Source organism: Meriones unguiculatus, chromosome 6 (assembly GCF_030254825.1).
Source record: "Meriones unguiculatus strain TT.TT164.6M chromosome 6, Bangor_MerUng_6.1, whole genome shotgun sequence".
Lineage (NCBI taxonomy): Eukaryota > Metazoa > Chordata > Mammalia > Rodentia > Muridae > Meriones > Meriones unguiculatus.
This window is the reverse complement of record NC_083354.1, coordinates 78296679-78316071: the sequence shown is the minus strand read 5'-3', so window position 1 is coordinate 78316071 and position 19393 is coordinate 78296679. Positions and strand designations below refer to the sequence as shown.

General features: G+C 37.8%; 1 protein-coding gene across 3 annotated transcripts in view; it reads left to right on the top strand.

Moving 5' to 3' along the window:
• Window positions 1-16633, top strand: part of Srek1 (splicing regulatory glutamic acid and lysine rich protein 1) — a 34900-nt gene extending 18267 nt beyond the window's left edge. For 2 of the 3 annotated variants that reach the window (XM_021649202.2, XM_060385667.1), the window contains exons 7-12: window positions 731-845; window positions 4513-4632; window positions 4969-5283; window positions 9171-9266; window positions 12470-12614; window positions 13764-16633. In XM_021649202.2, coding sequence (XP_021504877.1) covers window positions 731-845; window positions 4513-4632; window positions 4969-5283; window positions 9171-9266; window positions 12470-12614; window positions 13764-13901 — 929 coding nt within the window. In that variant the 3' untranslated portion in view covers window positions 13902-16633. The remainder of the gene's footprint in view (window positions 1-730; window positions 846-4512; window positions 4633-4968; window positions 5284-9170; window positions 9267-12469; window positions 12615-13763) is intronic. The other variant, XM_021649210.2, reaches the window with a different exon arrangement.
• The last annotated feature ends 2760 nt before the right edge of the window (window positions 16634-19393 follow it).

Below are 19393 nucleotides of genomic sequence, written 5' to 3'. Positions count from 1 at the left end.
ACTAAAGACATAGTAAGTGGCTTACTCAGAAGAACTCGGCACAGACTGACTTTTCCCTACTACTGAGCTGACACACTTTAGCCTTAGTCAGTGAGTTCTTTATGATGACCAGTCAGTATTGGGGTTGGTTTGCTAAATGCAGAGTGTGTTACTGTGAAGCTAAGAAGGAAAGAGTAAATGCTAAAATGTTAAATATAGGCAGGTTGTTTTTCCCTCAAAGTTTTAATTTTAAGACAAGAGAAAGGGCATATAATTTAGAAAAACACAGTTACTCAGTTTTGTCATATTAAAGGAAACTTACTCAGTTTTTGTGTTGCTAAATACTTTAAAATCCATGCTAAAATGTCTATGTGATTTATCTTTAATTAGATTTCCTAAATTAACACTTGGAATTTAGGTTCAAATCTAACAAAAATAAGTGCAGGAAGGTCTTAGGCTCACTGTCGTAGGAATTGCAGACATGTTTTAATCTTACGTTATGGCAGCAACAAAATACTACGAACAGCTGTTTATAATCATCTGGTTTATATGTACTGCTGCAGGGTGGCTGCACTCAACGAGTTTATGCAATGACTTTCTTGGATGTTTCTGAAGGATAATTGCACAGGAGGAGGATGTACAGAGAGTAGGCCCCTTGCACTAAATGTGGTATATTCCACTTGTGCCTAATTATTAACTGGGATCTTTAATTGTTCTGAGCTTACGCTGCAAAGTGGTTTTTTCCTCCCAGAGTCTGGAAAGAGCAATGAAAGGAAAGGCGGTCGATCTCGTTCCCACACTCGCTCAAAGTCCAGGTCTAGCTCAAAATCCCATTCTAGAAGGAAGAGATCACAGTCAAAGCACAGGTGAGCCTCTGCTGTCAATGCCTAATGCTGTTTCAGGTTGGTATTTCACATAGTAAAATGTCAAAGCATCCGAATTGAGAAGTGTCATTAGTGTTTGCTCACCTGTGGTCCGCTTACTGTCAACCGTTGCTCTGGTGGTAATGGTGCAGTTAAGGGCTACACCAGTTGCTGCCCATCCCATTTCTCTTGTTCTTTGTGCTCAAATATTTTTTTTCTAATTGATACTTACTTTTTAATACCTTAAATAATCTTTAATTAAAAATAATCTTTAATTTTAGAAATGTTTTTATATTTTATATTTGCTATGTTGTATACTTAATATTTTTTTTTTCAAACTAGCCTTTTACACATTCGCTGCAGAAAGTGTTTTCATTCTGTGTTTTGAGAAAAGCTAATGCGGAAAGTAGTGTTCAAGTTGCAGTTCTCTAGGCCACTCTGTGGCCCAGGCACCAATGTTGTCTTTAAGTTCTTTTTGTTTTATTTTTGATCACAACCTCACTATTTTAATTTTTTTTATTTTGTTTGTTAATGCTTTGTATTTGGTGCAAAGGATACCTCGGAGTCTTAAGGTGCAGCATATCCTGATTTGATGAGAAGTCCCTTGAGAATTGTGTCTGGAATGTAGTGAGTCCTCATTGAGTTGCTCATGTCTTGAGAGAATGACACAAATGTGTGCGTGCATGTGCAAGGTGGGGAAAAGGGAAAGGGGCAGGGCTCGAAGGGACGACTCAAAAGCACCCTCAGTCTAGTTTGCGTTTCTGTGGTGGTGAATGAGAGTCAGAGATCAGATAGGAAAATAGAGTGCTTTTTCTCTGACTTTGATAAACTGTACTTGTTGCACCTTTAATGGAATGATTCATAAATAATGGTTCTTACAGAATCTTCTTTTGGGACTTTACTGTCTCGGAGCTCTTAGTTAGGCAAGCTCAAAGTCAAGTGCTTCAAGATTAAGCATGGTATACATAGTGACAAAATACCAGATCAGCCAGGCCTACATAGCAAGACATTGTCTGAAAAATACCCCAAATGTAAGTGCAGTAGGAACAGAGTGGGGGTGGGAAAGCAAAACAGACCCAGCAGTGTGGAGACTGGGATAGAAGGATGGCTTGCCACATATTGACATGATGATGAAGCTCAGGGAGGTAGGAAACTGCCCAAGAGTAATAACACTGGTATCCTGGGTCTCAGCTGGAATGATCATAAAGGAGAGCCCAGCGCTTAGGGTGAGAAAAACTAAAACTTGTCCATCAACATCAGTTTCCTTGATAATTTATGAAACTACATGTTTTTAAAAATTTAGCTCTAAAATGGAGTTAACCTACTTTATCTGCTATCCACTTGTAAGAATTTTAAGTTTATATATATTATTTTCTCCCTTTAAGAGTTTATTATGTGTAAATTGAAATTTGGCAATTGTTGATATTTATGAATGTACTTTCATATAGATGTATCTGAAGTTAAGACTAGAAAGTAGTAGCTCTTGGCATGCGTGTACACACAGATATGCATAGTCAATATGTTTTACACATGCATGTTGAAAAATAGGCTAAAGACAAAATAGAATGAGTTATCTCTAAAATCGAGACATGGGAATCTTTCATTAAAGACATAAGACTTGAGGGTTTTGATCTGAAAGAATATTCCTACATTTTCCTATTTCCCAGCAGACCTAGCAGGGTAGTGTACATTATAATGCCAGATGTTTCTGGACCTTTGCTTCTCCAGGCAGAATACTGTTCCCATGAAATTGTTTCAAAAGTTGTTCCCCTAAAAGTTGAGTTTGAGTTTCATTCAGTTCTCAGGGAGCAGAAGAGGTTGGATAATGGGTGCCAAAATAAATGTCGTCAGCAGAATAGTACTCATGAGCTACAGTGTATAGGATGATTATAGTTTGCAATAATCTGTTACATATTTTAGAATGAACTAGAAGAAAGGAGTTCAAAATCCTTTTTTGTAGGAGTTGTTTTAATTTATTTTATGAAAATGTGACCATCAGTGGGGCGAGTAAGATAGCTCAGCAGGTAAAGGTAATTTCTACCCAGCCTGGTAGCCTGAATTCAATCCTTGGGATTCACATGGTAGAAGATGAGAAACTACTTTACAGATTGCTCTCTGACCTCCAGACATTTGCTTTGGCACTCACATATGCGCATACATACAAACACTAAACAAACAGTGTAATTAAAACAAAACTACAACCATGAAGATGAATTTTGTTATCTAAAGCACACTGTGGAAAGTTCACGTCGCTAGCTTCTTTGGAATAAATAAAAATGAAAGTTTACCTGTATGCTAATTTAAACATTTTCTTTGTGACAGAGGCCACAAACCATTTTGCATACATCATTTGAATGAGTCCTCATGATAGCCTTGGGAACTGTAGGTGGCATCCAGACTGCAGAGAAGCATTGAGCTTTTAGTACAGAAGAAGGACTTGGCTAAAGCTCAGAGCCACCGTGGCAGATTCAGACAGGGATCTCCCAACTTCTTATTTAAGCTGTGTACTCTATTTTGCTACACTTGAAAGGAAATAATGTCCTTTTGTTTTGGTCTAGTTGTAGAAATCAAATCCATTAGATATTCTAGAAACTACCATTGAGCTACATTGGCAACCCTATTTTATATTTCGGTAAATAGTGCCTAGAATATTTTATTATGAAATATAACATTAAAAATAGACCCAGTTAAACAGAGAAACCCTGTCTTGAAAAACCAATATATACACATATAAATATGTCCCCAGTTATTTTATTAGGGCTTCCTTGGAATTGAAATAACTGTTATTTTTCAGGGGATAATAGAGTAGTAAAGGTTTTTTAAATAGGTGATTATAATTAGAGTTAAAAGATCAAGACACTTGAATTACCAGGGGTTTTTTGTTTGTTTGTTTGGTTTTGTTTTTTCGAGACAGGGATTCTCTGTATAGCTCTGGCTGTTCTAGAACTTGCTCTGTAGTCCAGGTTGACCTCAAACTCGGAGATTCACCTGAATGCTGGGATAAAGGGATGCGCCAACACTGCCCAGCTAATCTCTCTGGTTTTAACATCTCATGCTTCATTTTGTTAATAGTATCAGTATCATCAATACTATTCTTTCATATACTTTAAAATATTTTTTATTAATGTGTTCTTTGGCAAGTTTCTACATGTTGATAATGCTTACTGGTGTTCATCTTCACTGCCTTCTTCATCTCTCATTCCTTATACATTCTTTCTAATATTTGTTGTGACAAACAGTACATAGCCATTTACAGAAATTGTTGAAGCGTATAACCTGCTCCCCTCAGGATGAATCACAGCCAGCATACAAGGAAGCCAGAAGTTAGAGACAATTCATGATGTGAAACTTGGGCCAAGGGAACAGTCTTCATATTTGAGGCATGTAATAGTGTGATGAAAAGGAAAACTATTCCTGAAAATAATCTGACATAGGAAAAATAATTATTAAGTAATTTTGTTTTGTGTTCTACACAATAATACAGCTGGTAAATTTCCAGTAAGTAAATTAAATTTCTGCCATTATAATGAAAACATTATAGTAGGGTCACTTAAAATGTTTATAGGATAGATTTTCTAAATGCTCTAGTTGAAAATAAGAATTCTTAACTTTTTTGCAGTTGAAATTCTAAGATTAAATTTTGATGTCCTTACAATTTGTTTTTCTTTAGGAGTAGATCCCATAACAGGTCACGTTCAAGACAGAAAGATAGACGTAGATCCAAGAGCCCACATAAGAAACGCTCTAAGTCTCGGGAGAGGCGGAAGTCACGGAGCCGGTCACGGTCTCGGTGAGTTTTGGAGTGGTCATGGGAGAATTTAAAATTTTACCCTGTTTTTACTTAAGTGAAGTTGTGGTTTAGGTTTATCACGAGAGAACTAAGGCTTTCTCATTGCTTTAGTGTCTAGGATTACTATTGATTGCCTCTGATGCAAATATGACCAGTGTGATTCAGCTCAGCCTAGTAATTGCCCCACTTAGCAGCCTCAGGTGCACACCTGAGTTATACAGACCTTTCTAAAGTCTGTAATCAGTACCGACGATACTTATTTGTAATTGTGAAAAAGGTCTCTTCTTTTTGAGATTGAATTATTTTAGCTAAGAATTTATTTCTTTGTTTTTCAAGGGACAAGAGAAAAGATACCCGTGAAAAGGTGAAGGAAAAGGAAAGAGTGAAGGAGAGAGAGAGAGAAAAGGAGAGAGAAAGGGAAAAGGATCGTGAAAAAGACAAGGAACGGAGTAAAAACAAAGACAAAGACCGTGAGAAAGAAAAGGATCATGAAAAGGAGCGAGACAAAGAGAAGGAGAAGGAACAGGATAAAGACAAGGAACGAGAAAAAGACAGATCTAAAGAGACAGATGAAAAACGGAAGAAGGATAAGAAGTCCAGAACACCACCCCGAAGTTACAATGCATCAAGAAGATCTCGTAGTACCAGCAGGTTTGATGATACTTCTCTGTGTGTGCAGGTGCACATGCCTGTGGGTGCTTGTGTGTGGAGGTCATAGGACGACTTTGGATGTGGTTCATTGGCCAGGACACAGTAGGCTAGGCTGATTGGCCATTAGCCCCGGGGATCGACTTGACCTCCTCCCCGGTACTGGCGTCACAATGCATGCTATCAAGCTTGCTCGCTTGTGTTATTCTTGTGCTGGGCTTTTCCACATGGGTTCTGGAGGCAGAGCTTGGGGCCTCATGCTTCCATGACAAGCCCTTCACTGACTGAGCTCTCAGTACACACTGCTCTGTTCCAAGGGCTTTGCTGGTGGCTAATGAGTACATTTATAACTGAGGGGGAAGATTACTCCATGCAAGCATAGTAGCAACATTTACCCTTAATTGCTGAGTGAACTTTTCTCCAGCAGAGAGATTACTACATCAGTGAACCTCCTGGGCAGGATATTTGGACAGACTTAGCTGCAATATTTAAATCTGGTTAATTTTTCCTTACTATTTTCCTAGAGAATGGCATATGATAGAGAAAATGCTTTTAAAACGCCTGTGTAAAAATTCTTGTGTGATAGTTGACCTTTGAGGCTTTGGTGTCTCCCTGAAGTGGTGTGGTAAATCTTAGCATGTTACATAATTCATAAAGTTGTAGTGTGAGTCCCGTCTATTAGCTAAGTTAACTCTTGCTTCCATTATGCTTTGTGTATGTCCTTTAAGTATTCTCCTTTGTTAGTTTTAAGGATTACATCTTTTCCTTTTAGGACTACTGTTTCCACTTATTAGTAGGTATGCTGCCACCAGGTGGCAGCATGTTGCTATAGTAACAAAATGAGAATCTACTACAAAAATGAGAATCTTCCTCAACCTTAATCCTCTTATCCCTTATTTCAGATGATTCTGTGATAAGTTAAGTTTAGTCTTTTAAAAATATTTAAAAATAAATGTTTGAACAAATTTTAAAGTTGGCTTTTCATTGCAAACAAGTTGATGAATGATTTTTTCCTACTTTTTAAAATGTTTTTTATAGCTTATTTTTCATGCCAGCCTATTAATAAAAGCAACTTGCAGTGTTCATTGGGTGCTGGTCTTGTTCTCAGCTGACTTTGATGTCTCACTTAGTTCTTCCAGCAAGCTTGTGAGACTACTAACTGTGGTAAAAACAGGCCTTTCCATCGCCCACTTCCCTGCTATCAGAAGTGTAGTACCTTGTTTCCTTCTTGATAGAAAGTGTGACGGATCTGTAACTAGTACTTGATACCAGCTTTTTAAAACTGCCTCAGAACCATGAAGTTGAAAGCTAACACCAGTCACAATGGTCTCAACATAGAAACATTGAAGCACAATTACAACCTTTGCCCTGGATATCAGGCTAACCTGTGAATCACCTTGCTTACAAGTGATTTTGTTAACTCATGTTGTGGGTGCCCTCATGTTGTTGTGCCATCCAGATCCTCTGCTTTACAGTATCAAACAATTTGAATCCTTTCTAATTAGTAACATAAGTTTATTTTTCTGGTGACTCTAAAATGATTGTTAGCTTTCTTCCATTTTTCCTCCCTCTCCCTCTCCCCGTCTTTCTCTCCCTGTCTCCCTCTCCCTTTTCCTCTCCCTCTCTCCCTCTCCCCCCACCCTCCCTGACAGAGTCTCTATGTAGCTCTCAATGTGTAGACCTAGCTGGCCTCAAATGCAACTCTCTTAAGTGCTAGGATTAAAGGCGTTTGCCACCATACCCAGCTCCTTTGTTTTATGTTTAAAGGAGTTGAAAGGTTCATGTTCAGTCCTGAGCATATTCTTAAGACCTGGGACCTACAGACCAAAAGACAAGGTTGAGCTGAGAGGAGGTGGTTAGTAAATGACTGCATGTGCATCCCGTGATGGTCTGAGAGTTCTCTTGGGAGTAACGTCAAGTTAAGCAGTAGCTACGGCTTCTCATGCTGTAGTAGGTCCCTCCTTTATGGCTCACAAAAGTACTTCATGCTTGTATTTTCAACAGTGTCTCCTAATCTGTATTTAAAAAAGGATTTAATACTTAAATGTTTACTACTTTAAAACTACTGTCAAAAAGAAAGGGAAGGAAGCTGGGTGCAGTGTCACATGCCTGTGCTTGCACTCAGGGAGGTAGAGGCAGGAGGATTGTGAGTTCAAGGCAGGCCTGTTTTACAGTCCAGCACAGCCAAGGCTACAGAGAGACGACATATCTCAAAAAACAAAAACAGCAATAATAAATAAATAAATAGAAAGGGAGGGCAGAGACTGTTGATCATTGCTTTTCTAGCACATGTGAATAGATTTGGGTTTGACTTTTCTTCAACATTCTGTTTCTACTCCCACAAAAAAAAAATAAATAAAATCTCTGTCTCTGGAGCACCTCCTGTGTGCCTGGGTCTGCTCCTTGCCCCTTTATAGGTGTTCTCCTCTAGCCTCAGCACAGCCCTGTAAGTCTTGAATTACTGTTTGTGAGTTTTCTTTGTTTCCAATTGAAAAAGTAGACCTAGTTTAAATAGTATTTGCGTTGTTAAAGATCTTTGCTCTTTTGACTCTTCAAAATGAAAACCATATATACAACTAATAATCTAAGTGCTTACATTTATGAAAGAAAACTAAAAGCAATAGAATGGAGAACTTGAATTTCAGAGGACTGATATTTTGTGTGTGTGGTCAGTGGTTCTCAGAGCTGCTGCTCCTTTGTGTGTGGGGGATGTGTTTGCAGTGTGTGCATTTATGTCTGCATGTGTTGCAATTAGTGGTCTGTGTGAATGTCGATCACTCTTCACCTTAGTTTTTGAGACAAGATGTCAGTGAACCCGAAACTCACTGACTGTCCAGGCTAGCAAGTCTGCCAGATGCTCCTGTTCTTGCCTCTTGGAGCAGGATTGCAGGTTTGTGCCACCCTGCCTGGCCATTTACATTGGTGCCTAGGCAGGAAGTCCTTTATCCACAGAACAATTAGCAGCCCTTAGCAGAACTTATTATATATGATCATTGGCTATAGTAATCATTTGATAAATATGTCCCCATATATCCCTTGAATTGTGAACATGGTGAAGTTCATTGATTCTAATTTAACTACTCTTAAATATGATGTAGTTTAAAATATGCATTGCTAATGTTAAAATGTTTTTTGTAATTATGTAAATTTTAGATTTTAACTATTTGTGTAAATTTGTGCATTTGATTTAAAATTACCTGAACAGTAATGATAGCAAGCTAAGGGGAAAGCAGTTTCTCAATAAATTATTTAAATGCTTTTTTGTCATTCTGACATATCAGACCTTAGCAAGATTTTCAGTTTTGCCAGACTTTGTTACTTTGTAAGAAAGTAATGTCTTCGCAGTAGGGCAGGAAGAGCCAGAAGCATAATGACAGGAAAGATTTAAGTCACTAAGAGAGAAGATACTTGAGTCTAAGAGTCTAAAACATCATTAATAGTTTCTCCACTGGAAAATTGGTTCTAGTGAAATCCATTACTTATATACTAACATGAAAAGGAGGTTATCCTTTATTTTCTGAAATTTTAGATGATGGTTTTGTCAACAATAAAATATATGGTTCATAATTTGATCCATGTTAAAATCAGGTAATAAAACATGATTTTAAAAAGAGTATAATGGGCCTTTAAGGGGTTAGGGGAGTGGCTCAGGGGCAAACCACTTGTCTGTCATGAGGCAGGGCCTCAATTTTATCTCCAGGATCCCTTTAACCCTTCTCCCAATAAAAATAAGCTAAGCTGTTGGTATAAGCCGACAATCTCAGTACTGAGAAACCTGAGGCTATTGTCAAGGTCTGAAAAACATTAAAAAAAAAAAATCTAACTTTATAGTTTGAACTGTCTTTAATTTCAGTGGCTGATTTTAGAAAGTGACATGTTTTGTCTTTCAGGGAAAGGCGGAGGAGGAGGAGCAGGAGTTCTTCCAGATCACCAAGGACATCAAAGACCATAAAGAGAAAGTCTTCCAGGTCTCCATCTCCCAGGGGGTAGGTGATGCTTCTGGGAAAAGCATAAAGAGGGAACAGAACGTGAAAAAGAACTTCTTCTTTAACTTGTTTTTAAGTTTTAAATTTTGAATGGCTAAAATTTGAATTCTTCAGAATTGATAAAAGACGTGGGTGTTTAAAACTATCATTTTCCACCCATGTGCTCATCCACTCTGTCTCTAAAGGAGTTGACCATTGAACCCCCTTACCCTTTTTTTCACTAGTTTTGTATAGTTACAAGATGGAAATGTATACATTTTTTCCTTAGACTAAAAAGTAGCATGAAATAGATTAGCTAGGGGCTGTGCCTTTTCACCATTTGTAACTATAAGAAATGTCTCCCTACGGGTGAAAGTGTCTTCATTCCTTTTGATGATGTTGGGACTCTGGTTCTGGGATAATATTCTATTTTCTTCTGCCTGCTTTTCCATTCCCTTTTTTTTTCTGTTTCTTTTTACAAAATTAGGCAAATAAGTATCTACCTTTTTTTCTTTCTTCACACAAGGGATAGCATACTCTTGTATATCTGTGTCATCAGTGACTATGCCCAGGTCTCATTTTGATGTTTACACACTAGTAGACTAGCCTACCCTTGAGCTTATGATAAACTGCTATTGTCTGTTGACCTATTTTTAAGTTTTAGTATTTGTGTGTTTGTGATGTGCCTGTGTCACAGCATATGTGTGGAAGTTGAAGGACATCTTTATGAAATTAGTTCTCTGCTACTTATATGTGGGTTCAGGTCGCACAACATATGCTGTCACTCTGAGCCATTTGGTCAACCCTTTTGCTTATTTTGAGATAATTTTTATATATGGTTAGAGGTGGGATTCTAACTTCATTCTTTGGCATTTGGATTTAAGATTTTCCTAGCACTGTTGTTGAAAACAGCCGTTTTACCATTGAATGATGGTTTTGACACCCATCTTGAAAATCATTTGACCAGCTATACAAGTTTATTCTAGGCCATTTCATAGCTGTACATATTTTGTCCTTAGGCAAGTACCATGTTTTCAGTTAATGTAGTTTTGTAGTCATTTTGAGATCAGAAATTCTGAGACATCTAACCCTGTTTTCCTTAAAAATATTTATATATTCATTTATCTTATGTGTGTGCCTGAGTGTTTATAACATGTATCCAGGAGCCTGTGGAGGTGAGGAGATGTCAGATTCCCTGGAACTGGAGGTTATGAGCTTCTGTGTGAGTGCTGGAAACTAAACCAGGGTCTTCTAAAAGAACGTTGAGTGCTCTTAACAACTGTGTCATCTCTCCAGCTTCAGTCTGTTCTTTTTCTAAAAGATCATTTTGGCTGTATGAAAAGCCTTCAAGATGTCATAAGAGTTTTAGGGTGGGTTTTTCCTGTATCTGCTGCTGATGCTGTTAATGGTCATTGTAGGGGTTGCATTGAGTATGTGCATTGTTTTTGCTGATGTTCCTAATGGCATTCAGGCTTGCCTTCCAGTGTGTCTTCTGTAAGTTCCTTCCTTACTGTGTTGTAGTTAGCATATAAATTGGTGTTGTTTTTGTTATCTTTAGTTAGATTGATTGTATTTTCTTTAAAATGTCATTTGTAGTTTTTTTTAATTATATGTCTGTGTTTATGCTTGTAAGCACAATGCCTGCAGAGGCAGGAAGAGGGCGGGGGAGTTGCAGACAATTGCAGCCTGCGTCACGTTGGTGCTGGGAACTGAACCCAGTCCTCTGCCTGTTACTGCTGAGCCGCCTCCAGCCCATGTAGTTTATTGTTTGTTACACTTCTTTGTATTGTTTTTAGTTTTTAAGCCATATATAAAGAAACATAGCACACATAAATATGCTTTGTTTTGAGGCATGTGAGATTTCTTTTTTTGATGTTGTTTTGCCTTGTAAAGTTTCTTACAAAAAAATTTTACATTTTTTGTTTGTTTTATGTCTTTGAAGTTTTAGTTGTGGCCAGAAATTTCCTTTAACCTAGAATTCACCCATATTAATTTCTAGTATGTAGTCATTTCATTTAAAAACAAATTTGGTCTCTAAGCCAATTTGGTTTATTTCTGTTATGCAGAATGGCGTGTGCATTCTGTTTTAACACCTTGCAAATGATTAGAAAGTTCACCCCAAACCTCTTGTTATAAAAAATAAGTTTTTACCCAGTGGTACTTTTCTTGCAACAGAATTTCATTTGTTTTTGGATCTTCTTCATAGTTGTCTTTATTTGTTCCATTAGTCTCATATCTATCTTTAAACTGCTTATAAGAAGGAACTCCTCATATTTACATGTTAGAATTATCTCAGTCAGGTCAGGAGCAGTTGTGTTTTTCAAATGATTTGAATAATTTCTCCCTTACAATCTTAGGGGTTTGTGATTTTTCTAAATTTTTTTTATTTGTAAGTAGGGAGCTTCGTATGTTTTATGGGTGGTTGTGAATTGGTGGTTCTTGTTTCTAGTAGTAGATGAGATGGGTAAGGAACATCGTAGGTTATTTGAAATTCTAAGTTTTGCTAGATGCTAAGATTCTCTCGCATCTCAATCTCTGTCCTTTTTAGTCTCTTAATGTTTTTTGTTTGTTTGTTTGTTTGTTTGTTTGTTTCTATTTTGTGTAAATGAGGGTGTCAGGACGGGTAGTTGGTTCTCTCCTATCTTGTAGATCCCAGGGATCAAACTCGGGGCATTATGCTTGATGTCCACTAAGCCATCTTACTGTCTCTTTTTATTTCCTCTTGAATGTTCATACATTAAGTTGAGAAGGTTCATATGAAAACATACACTAGTATATGGTATAGTCAGAGAATTATGAAAAGAAAAAAGTCTGTAGGCGTTAGGGATTTAGTAGAAGATTTTTCCATGACCAGGAAAAGAAATGCCTGTGTTGAGGTGTAGCATTTTGACTTGTGGTTGAGTGTGTGGATAAGGAACTATTATAGTATAAGCTGACTGTAGTTGGGTTTTCATCTCATTCTTATTTCGGTAGAAAAGTAAATCTTGAGCATTTAAAAAGTAGTAAATTGACAATACCAAGTTGTGTCAAAAAGGAACACGTGGTGGCTGCTGCAGAAATGACTTTAACCCTGACTGTATTTTTGTTCCTTTGCCAACCTAATTTTCTAGCATGCTTATTTTCAGTGCCTTGTTTTGGATAGGCTATGTTAGATAAGGACTGCTGCCAGTAGATAGAGTAGGTCTTTACATTCTTAGAAGACAACTGTTGCGTTTTCAATATAGCAGAAATAAGAAAGATAAGAAGAGAGAAAAAGAACGGGACCACGTCAGTGACAGGAGAGAAAGAGAGCGTTCCACCTCCACCAAAAAGAGTTCTGGTGACCGAGATGGGAAGGAGAAGGTGGAGAAGACCAACACGCAAGTTAAGGTAAGGCACTCAGAGCAGGCTGTGGTGATGCACACCTTTAAACTCAGGAGAGGCGGAGGCAGGCAGATCTTTGTGAGCTGGAGGCCAGCCTGGTCTAACAAGCAAGTCCAGGACAGCCAGAGCTACACAGAGAAACTCTTGTCTTGAAGAAGAAAAAAACAAGGTGAGCCCCTCAGCTAGGGCCTGTGTGCAGAAGCACAGTGTCTCCTACCCCACCCAGGGCAGTAGTCCTGTCCCTCCAGAGCAACAGTCTGCCCCCATCATCACAGGTGCCCTGTGCACTATTGCTCTTCATACATACTATCTATCTTTTGAAGAGATGAGAGACAATTAAAATGTAAGCAGCTTAATTCCTTATTTTGGAGAATCAGTAAGTAACATATAAGGAGAAAATTTTAGAGAACCCCTAAGTAACAAATGTATTTGATATGTTTATGATACTGAGATGTGGGTCTGATACTACTCTCCTTGGCATACATTTGAGCGTGTTTATGAGACTTTGTTGTCATTGGTTCTGTAGTATATAGTTACAATTAGATTTGTTAGATTTGTTGATGTGTAATACATGAAAACCAAATTCCCTAATACAGAGTTAAAAATGAAACTCCCTAATTAATCTTTTTCTTAGAAATTTTAAGTACTTAGGAGTTTTGTCAGTTGAGTTTCTTTTGCTATTTTGTCATGTCTAATTCTATTTGGGAAAAAAGGTTGTGAATCACCGTTCTTTATTAAGCATGTATTATATCTTAGGCATTCTTTGTAGTCTTTCCTTAGCCTGAGGGCAGAATTTGGACTGCTGTTGAAGGTTTTCTAATAGGAATAGCAACTTCTTTTTGTCCATGTTCACAAATTTTATTTGTGAACATGTGTATTCATTTCTTGTGTATTGGAAAGCTCTTTGGCTTTGTTTTGTTTTATAAGGCTGTTTTGAAGAGCTAGAATTTCTGTTCACCTGTTAAAGTCTGAGTTTGTTACCATGAATTGCCCATCGTTTGTGGGAAATAACATACAAAGGACAAATTGATATATGCTTGCATGGTTTTTTAGTGAAAGAAAACAATGCAGCCTTATTCACAAAAGACAGTTACATCATTCAGCCGCAGTCACAGAGAGTTCTAATAGTAAACATGTTCATGCTGTCTGTTGTAGGAGAAGGCAGATTCCAGTGTGAGCAAAGATGCAGGGGACAAGGACTCACCAAGGACTGAGGAAGAAAACAAAGTGCAGCAGAATGGGAATTGCCAGCCAAATGAAGAGAGCCTCTGTAGCCAAGCCGACGCCGTGTAGGCCCGCCAGCTACATCTCCCTCCAGGTGGGAGCAAACCCAAAGCTTTCAGTTCACAGCAAGGTGGAAACGGGAAGAAACACATGTGTGGAAACTAACAGCTTTTCCAGCTATGAGGTGACATTGTGGGCATCTTGTTATGGAGCGTGGACATCATGAAATGCCAGATGTTACCCAAACTCACCATCTTCTGAAGTCTGCGTTTCCATGGTGGCTGTCACACTTGTCATGCAGTGCATTAGTGTTTGCCAGGAGCATTGCAGAGAAATTGAACATCAAAGATGCAGAGTGGAACTATCCCTAAAGACTAGAGATGAGCATTGGAGGCTCTTACAAAATGCTAGTTACTGAATTTTGTATTGTTTTACTTTTTTAAAAAAAAATTGAATATGTACAGTTTGATGATGTGCTTGAAATTTGTGCAGATATACACACTCTTGTAAAGTGCAAAGTATGTAAGAAGTTTTAACATTCACTTCACAGGGCTTACAGTGATTGTGGTAAATTCTCACTATTGTGTTTTCTTTTGCTCACTGTTTTGGACATCAGTTTTTCTTTAAAACAGTTTCTACAGATTAAAGCTGCCTAAATATGTGGATTAAAAACCAACTGACAATGCATGCTACTGTTCTCTTTTAAAAAAAAAAGAACAACTGTGTCGAATACTACTAACATGTCAGTATTCGATGTTTAGAATCATTGGGTCTGCCACACAATGAGCGTTTCTTCTTAAACTTTGTTGATATTTTCAAGCTCATGAAAAAAATTTGCAGTGTGTCTTGCCAGCCATAGGTGGCAAAGATGCCTTTATAAAAAGGAAACTGAATTTTCAAAATGGGCTAGGGAGCACAAGCTGAAGCTTTAGTGCCTTCTACAATGTGTGGTGTGCTGCTTTCTAGGATCTTCTGTGTGCCAGTCATTGTCAGTTCATATGGAATCTAGATGGCTGTGTTCTAGTCACACCCATTGGGAAGTGTGTGCGTCGTGTGTCAGAAGCACTTCTTAATTCAGTTAAGTAAAGAAAGTCCTGTTTACAAGACTTGGGGAGTTTCAGACAACAATGTAGTTTTGGGACCACCAGTTTTCTACTGTGATGATTAAAAAGGAGAGGAGACATGCTCTTAGATCAGATCAGAGGAAACCTACCAACTGACTTCATTGGATGGCCTTAATATTACCTCGCAGTCATTTTCTCCTAATGATGCCGAGATTATTCTTAAAGGAAGGACTGGGATCATATGGAGGTGGTTTTGTATTTAACGATTTGCTTATGCGAGTTTAAGACACAGGGTCATCCATCAGTCTTGGGCTCAGCTTTTTGCAGAAGGTATGCAAGTAGTAAAATGACATCTGTGTTAATGTTTTCTTCAAAACTATAAATTCTAATTAATGCACTGTTGATTGTTAATAGTTCCAAAACAAACAAAAACCCACTTTCAATTTGCAAAGGTTATTTGAAAATCAAGTGTAATTATTTTAATACAACCTAATACAATCAAATTACTTAGTTGCCTTACCTCACGGGGGAAGAGTTACTTTCACAGATTTAAAAAGCCAGGTAGCACTTTAGTTATTTGGTTTCAACTTGAGTCTTGTTTTCACATTAATACTGTTGAAACTATAATTTAAAGAATAGAAAGGCCCTTTCTGCAAATCATAAAGCCTGGTTCGATTATGAAGCTGCTTGATCATCTTCAGGTGTTCAGAATTACTGTGTGTATATGTGTGTGTTCTTTTTTGTCACTGTGTACATTAAACTTTTGGAAAATACTTTACTATGTAAAGTATAGATGGCCGTTTAAATCACTTAGCCACATACGGTTGGCTGGCAAACAGCTTATTCTGATACAGAAATACTTGGGCACCTGTGGAAAGATTGTGAAGGAGTGTGTCTCGCTTTAACCGCTGTCTTATTTATGATATGTAACTAGAATAGAGCAAATGTTTGAATCTTTGTTATTTTTTAGTACCATTTCTCTAATAAAGTTGAGTATTTTAGAGGAAAGACTCTTTAGTTTCATCCTGCTCTTGTTTTGTTTGGCATATGGAGGGTCCGGGACAATGCAGGCTTTTTCATTGTCTCTAAAACAGCCCTTTGAAGTTGAGGTGTTTTCCTCCCCTGTGGACCGTTAAAAATGTTTTCATGGTGGATATTAACATTTAATTCCTACTGCTAAGTACTTTTTATGCAGGTATTTATTTTGCTTAAATAATCATTAATGTAGAAAATGGTTTTGAAAACTCAGAATGACTAGGAACACAAGCGAAAGTGAATTCAGATGCTGTAGAATTTGTTTTTCTTAGAAGCAACACTCGCTGGCATGAGGGAGACAGGTACGCCTATTTATTCATTTACTGTTTTTTGTTAAGGTGTTTTATTTCTTTCAAGAATATTGTTTTTCACCCAAGATAGATGGCTGTCAGGACAACCTGAGGTAAGCTGAGAGGAGCCACTCTGACTGACGGCGAGTGTGGTTGTTCTTTTCCTCACTGTGGGCAGTTGATGCTGTGGGTGGCTTCCCTGTGCACACTGAGCTGGTATAGGCACCTACCTGGTGGCTGCACAGTGAAGGACTAGCTAACTTAGACAAAAAAAATTACTGCTCAGCCTGTAATCTCCATGTTTAGAATTCTTTTTTTGAACAGATTCAGTGTCTGTTATGTATTTATCTTTATGTTAGAGGCTTAAATTTTTATATACTCAATTACAAATAAAAACCAATGTTTATAATCAGGATGATTTGTTTTTTTGGTCAAGAAAAATCTGTTTTAAAATGCTAATGTCATTCTTTTGTTTGTGTGGCTTTCATTTTAAATGTTAAAAAGATCCAGCCTTTTATCTAGACCTGTCTTAACCTATGAGGTTATTTAAATTTAGGGGTTATGAAGCTCCCTAATAGGCTTTAAAAATATTTCCAATTTACAGCAAATTACAGATAGAGTATGATTTCATGTTAGTTGAGTCAGCAGCTAGCATCAGCCTTTTTGGAGGAATGCATTGAGTAATGGAGCATCTCTGTGAGTCACTGGAAATAGGATTTGATTGAGTTGGTCATGAAGCTGAGCTGTCTCCATGATGTAGAAGTTCAGTGGCTGTCCATATGTATTTGTGTTTTTCCCACCTTAACGTTTTCTCGTGTTTAGCTAATAGTCATTTGAATTATTTTCAAGTTCCCAAATTTAATGGTCTTCAAAGGGCATTATTTTGTTCCTGGAAGCAAGAATCTAAATGTAACAAAATAATCTTTAAAAATAAAGCTTGTTTCCTACTTAATTCGTAGGTCAGCCTTTCAATTTCCTTTGTCTTTTATTGTATGATTAATGATTTCACCTGAAGAGTGAGCGACACATAAATTAAAATTGAAAAGCTAAAGCCATTTATGACTTCTGGTCCATAACCAGGTTAGATTTAGTAGTAGATCTTTTTACATTCCAGGCTAAGAAATGTTAGTAATTTCTGTAATTGATTTGTTTATGGTTAATTTTTTTTTCCCTCACTTTAAGGCTTGAACCCCCAGGGCTTCACACCTGAAGTGGTCTGTCACTGAACTACAGCCCAGCTCATAACAATGTATTTTAAAAGTAGGTTTTTAGTCTGTTGCCTGATGTTTAGGCTTACTGGCAGCTAACATTTTCATTTGGAAATTTGCCAATTTGGGGAGAGATGATATTTAAATTCTAGGTTGAGAGTGGAGTAGTGGTCTCTTTTTGTTGTCTGTTTTTGTTTTTCTAATAGAGACATTCCTGACTATTTAGGTTCAGATTCATCAAACTCATACTGAAAGAATTGTAGAATTCTACTAGTAAATGGTACCAGTAGCCAACACATAATGGGGGAATAATCCAGAGAACTGATTTCCATACGAGATTAAATATGCTGTGTAATTGTATAGGTCAGTTTTGTAATTAAGAATACCTTCTTGGTCTCAAGTAGTTTAATAGAACAGTATTACAGATCCTCAAGGGAAAAGTCATTGTAAGCATAAAGATACTGCCTAGGTGTGAGTCTGAGTAGAAGTACTTTCACATGCTATTAGTAAAGAGCTATCAAATGATGCAATTATGCTGCTATATTTTTAATAAAATGAAAATCTTGAAATCCTTCCACTGTTGAGTAGTAATTTCATCTTCTGAGACAGGTGTTTATTTGTATACTATCGCTTGTTTTTATAACTGAAATGTGATTTGCTCTTCCAGGCTTCAGAAATGACCACCCTGACAGAGTTTTGTATATTGGGCAGTCCTGTCCTGGGTGGTAACTGTAATTAAGGGTTTCCATCTTAAGCATTTATTGCTATTCTAAGTGGTAGATGCTCTGAGTCCCTTTTGTGTGGGGATTTTTGTGTAGTGATTGTTACTACCATATCTTAATAGCAAGTGAAATGCTTTCTTTGGTTTTGGGGGAGTACAGTTTTCTATCATGTGTGCTCACAGTGGCCAAGTTAAGTGAGATTGACCAGTAAGTCAAAATTACGTCCTTAAAAATAAGTTAACTAGGGCTGGTGAGATGGTTCAGCAGGTAAAGGCATGTGCTGACAAGCCCAGTGACCTGACTTTGGTCACTAGGACCTGTGCGGTAGAAGGAAAGAACTAATTCCCAAAAGTCATTCTCTAATCGTGTTTACTTGCAAGCTGTGTAGATTTAGGATTTAGTATGATCTTGTGGCTTGGCTGGCCCATCCGTGATGAGTGAAGTCCCTGGCTTAGCTGCCCTTTCAGATAAAACTAGCCAGTGGTTTTCCAAAGGGTTATGCTGGAGAGGCCTTTTAGGAAACTTGCTGATAGCAGAGCTAGACTGCAGTATGTGGCCTTTTTCATGGATGCCAGGTTGGAGTTGCTCTTTGATAGGTTTGACAGGATTGCTCTGTGTAGCCTTGGCTGTCCTGGAACTTACTCTGTAGGTCAGGCTGGTCTCAAACTCATAAAGATCCACCTGCTGCTACCTCCAGAGTAGTGGGACTAAAGGCATGTACCACCACCGCTTGGCTTAATGTTAGTTATTATATACTAGCGTCACAAATGTTCTTTCTACAATTTGTGGTGATAAATGTGTGCCTCAGGTGTTCAGTTCACCAGAACCACCATCCATTCTAGTTATTACTGCCAATTTCTAACGACACTGCTCTCATTTACCTTTGCTACGCCAATTCTGGTTTCCTCTGAAGGGTCCTTTGTTAACTGTTGCTTTGAGCGTGGGTCTTGTTTAGCCTGGCTGGACTTGAACTCATCTTCAATCTTAGCTACGTACCCGAGTGTTACACCATCAGTCCTGCGCCAACCACCTACCCCATATCCCCCCAGTATCTTAACATGCTATTTATCAGGAATGATTGTAGATGCATGGGAGAAATTCCTCTGGTAGAGAGGTAGTTACAGTACTGGAGTTAAGTCCCTTTCATTTTAATCTATTTCTGTGGACACTTAATTGGTCTGACGATGGGTTATTTCAATGTATATTGCCACTTAATTAGCCTTCTTTAAACTGCTCAGGCTT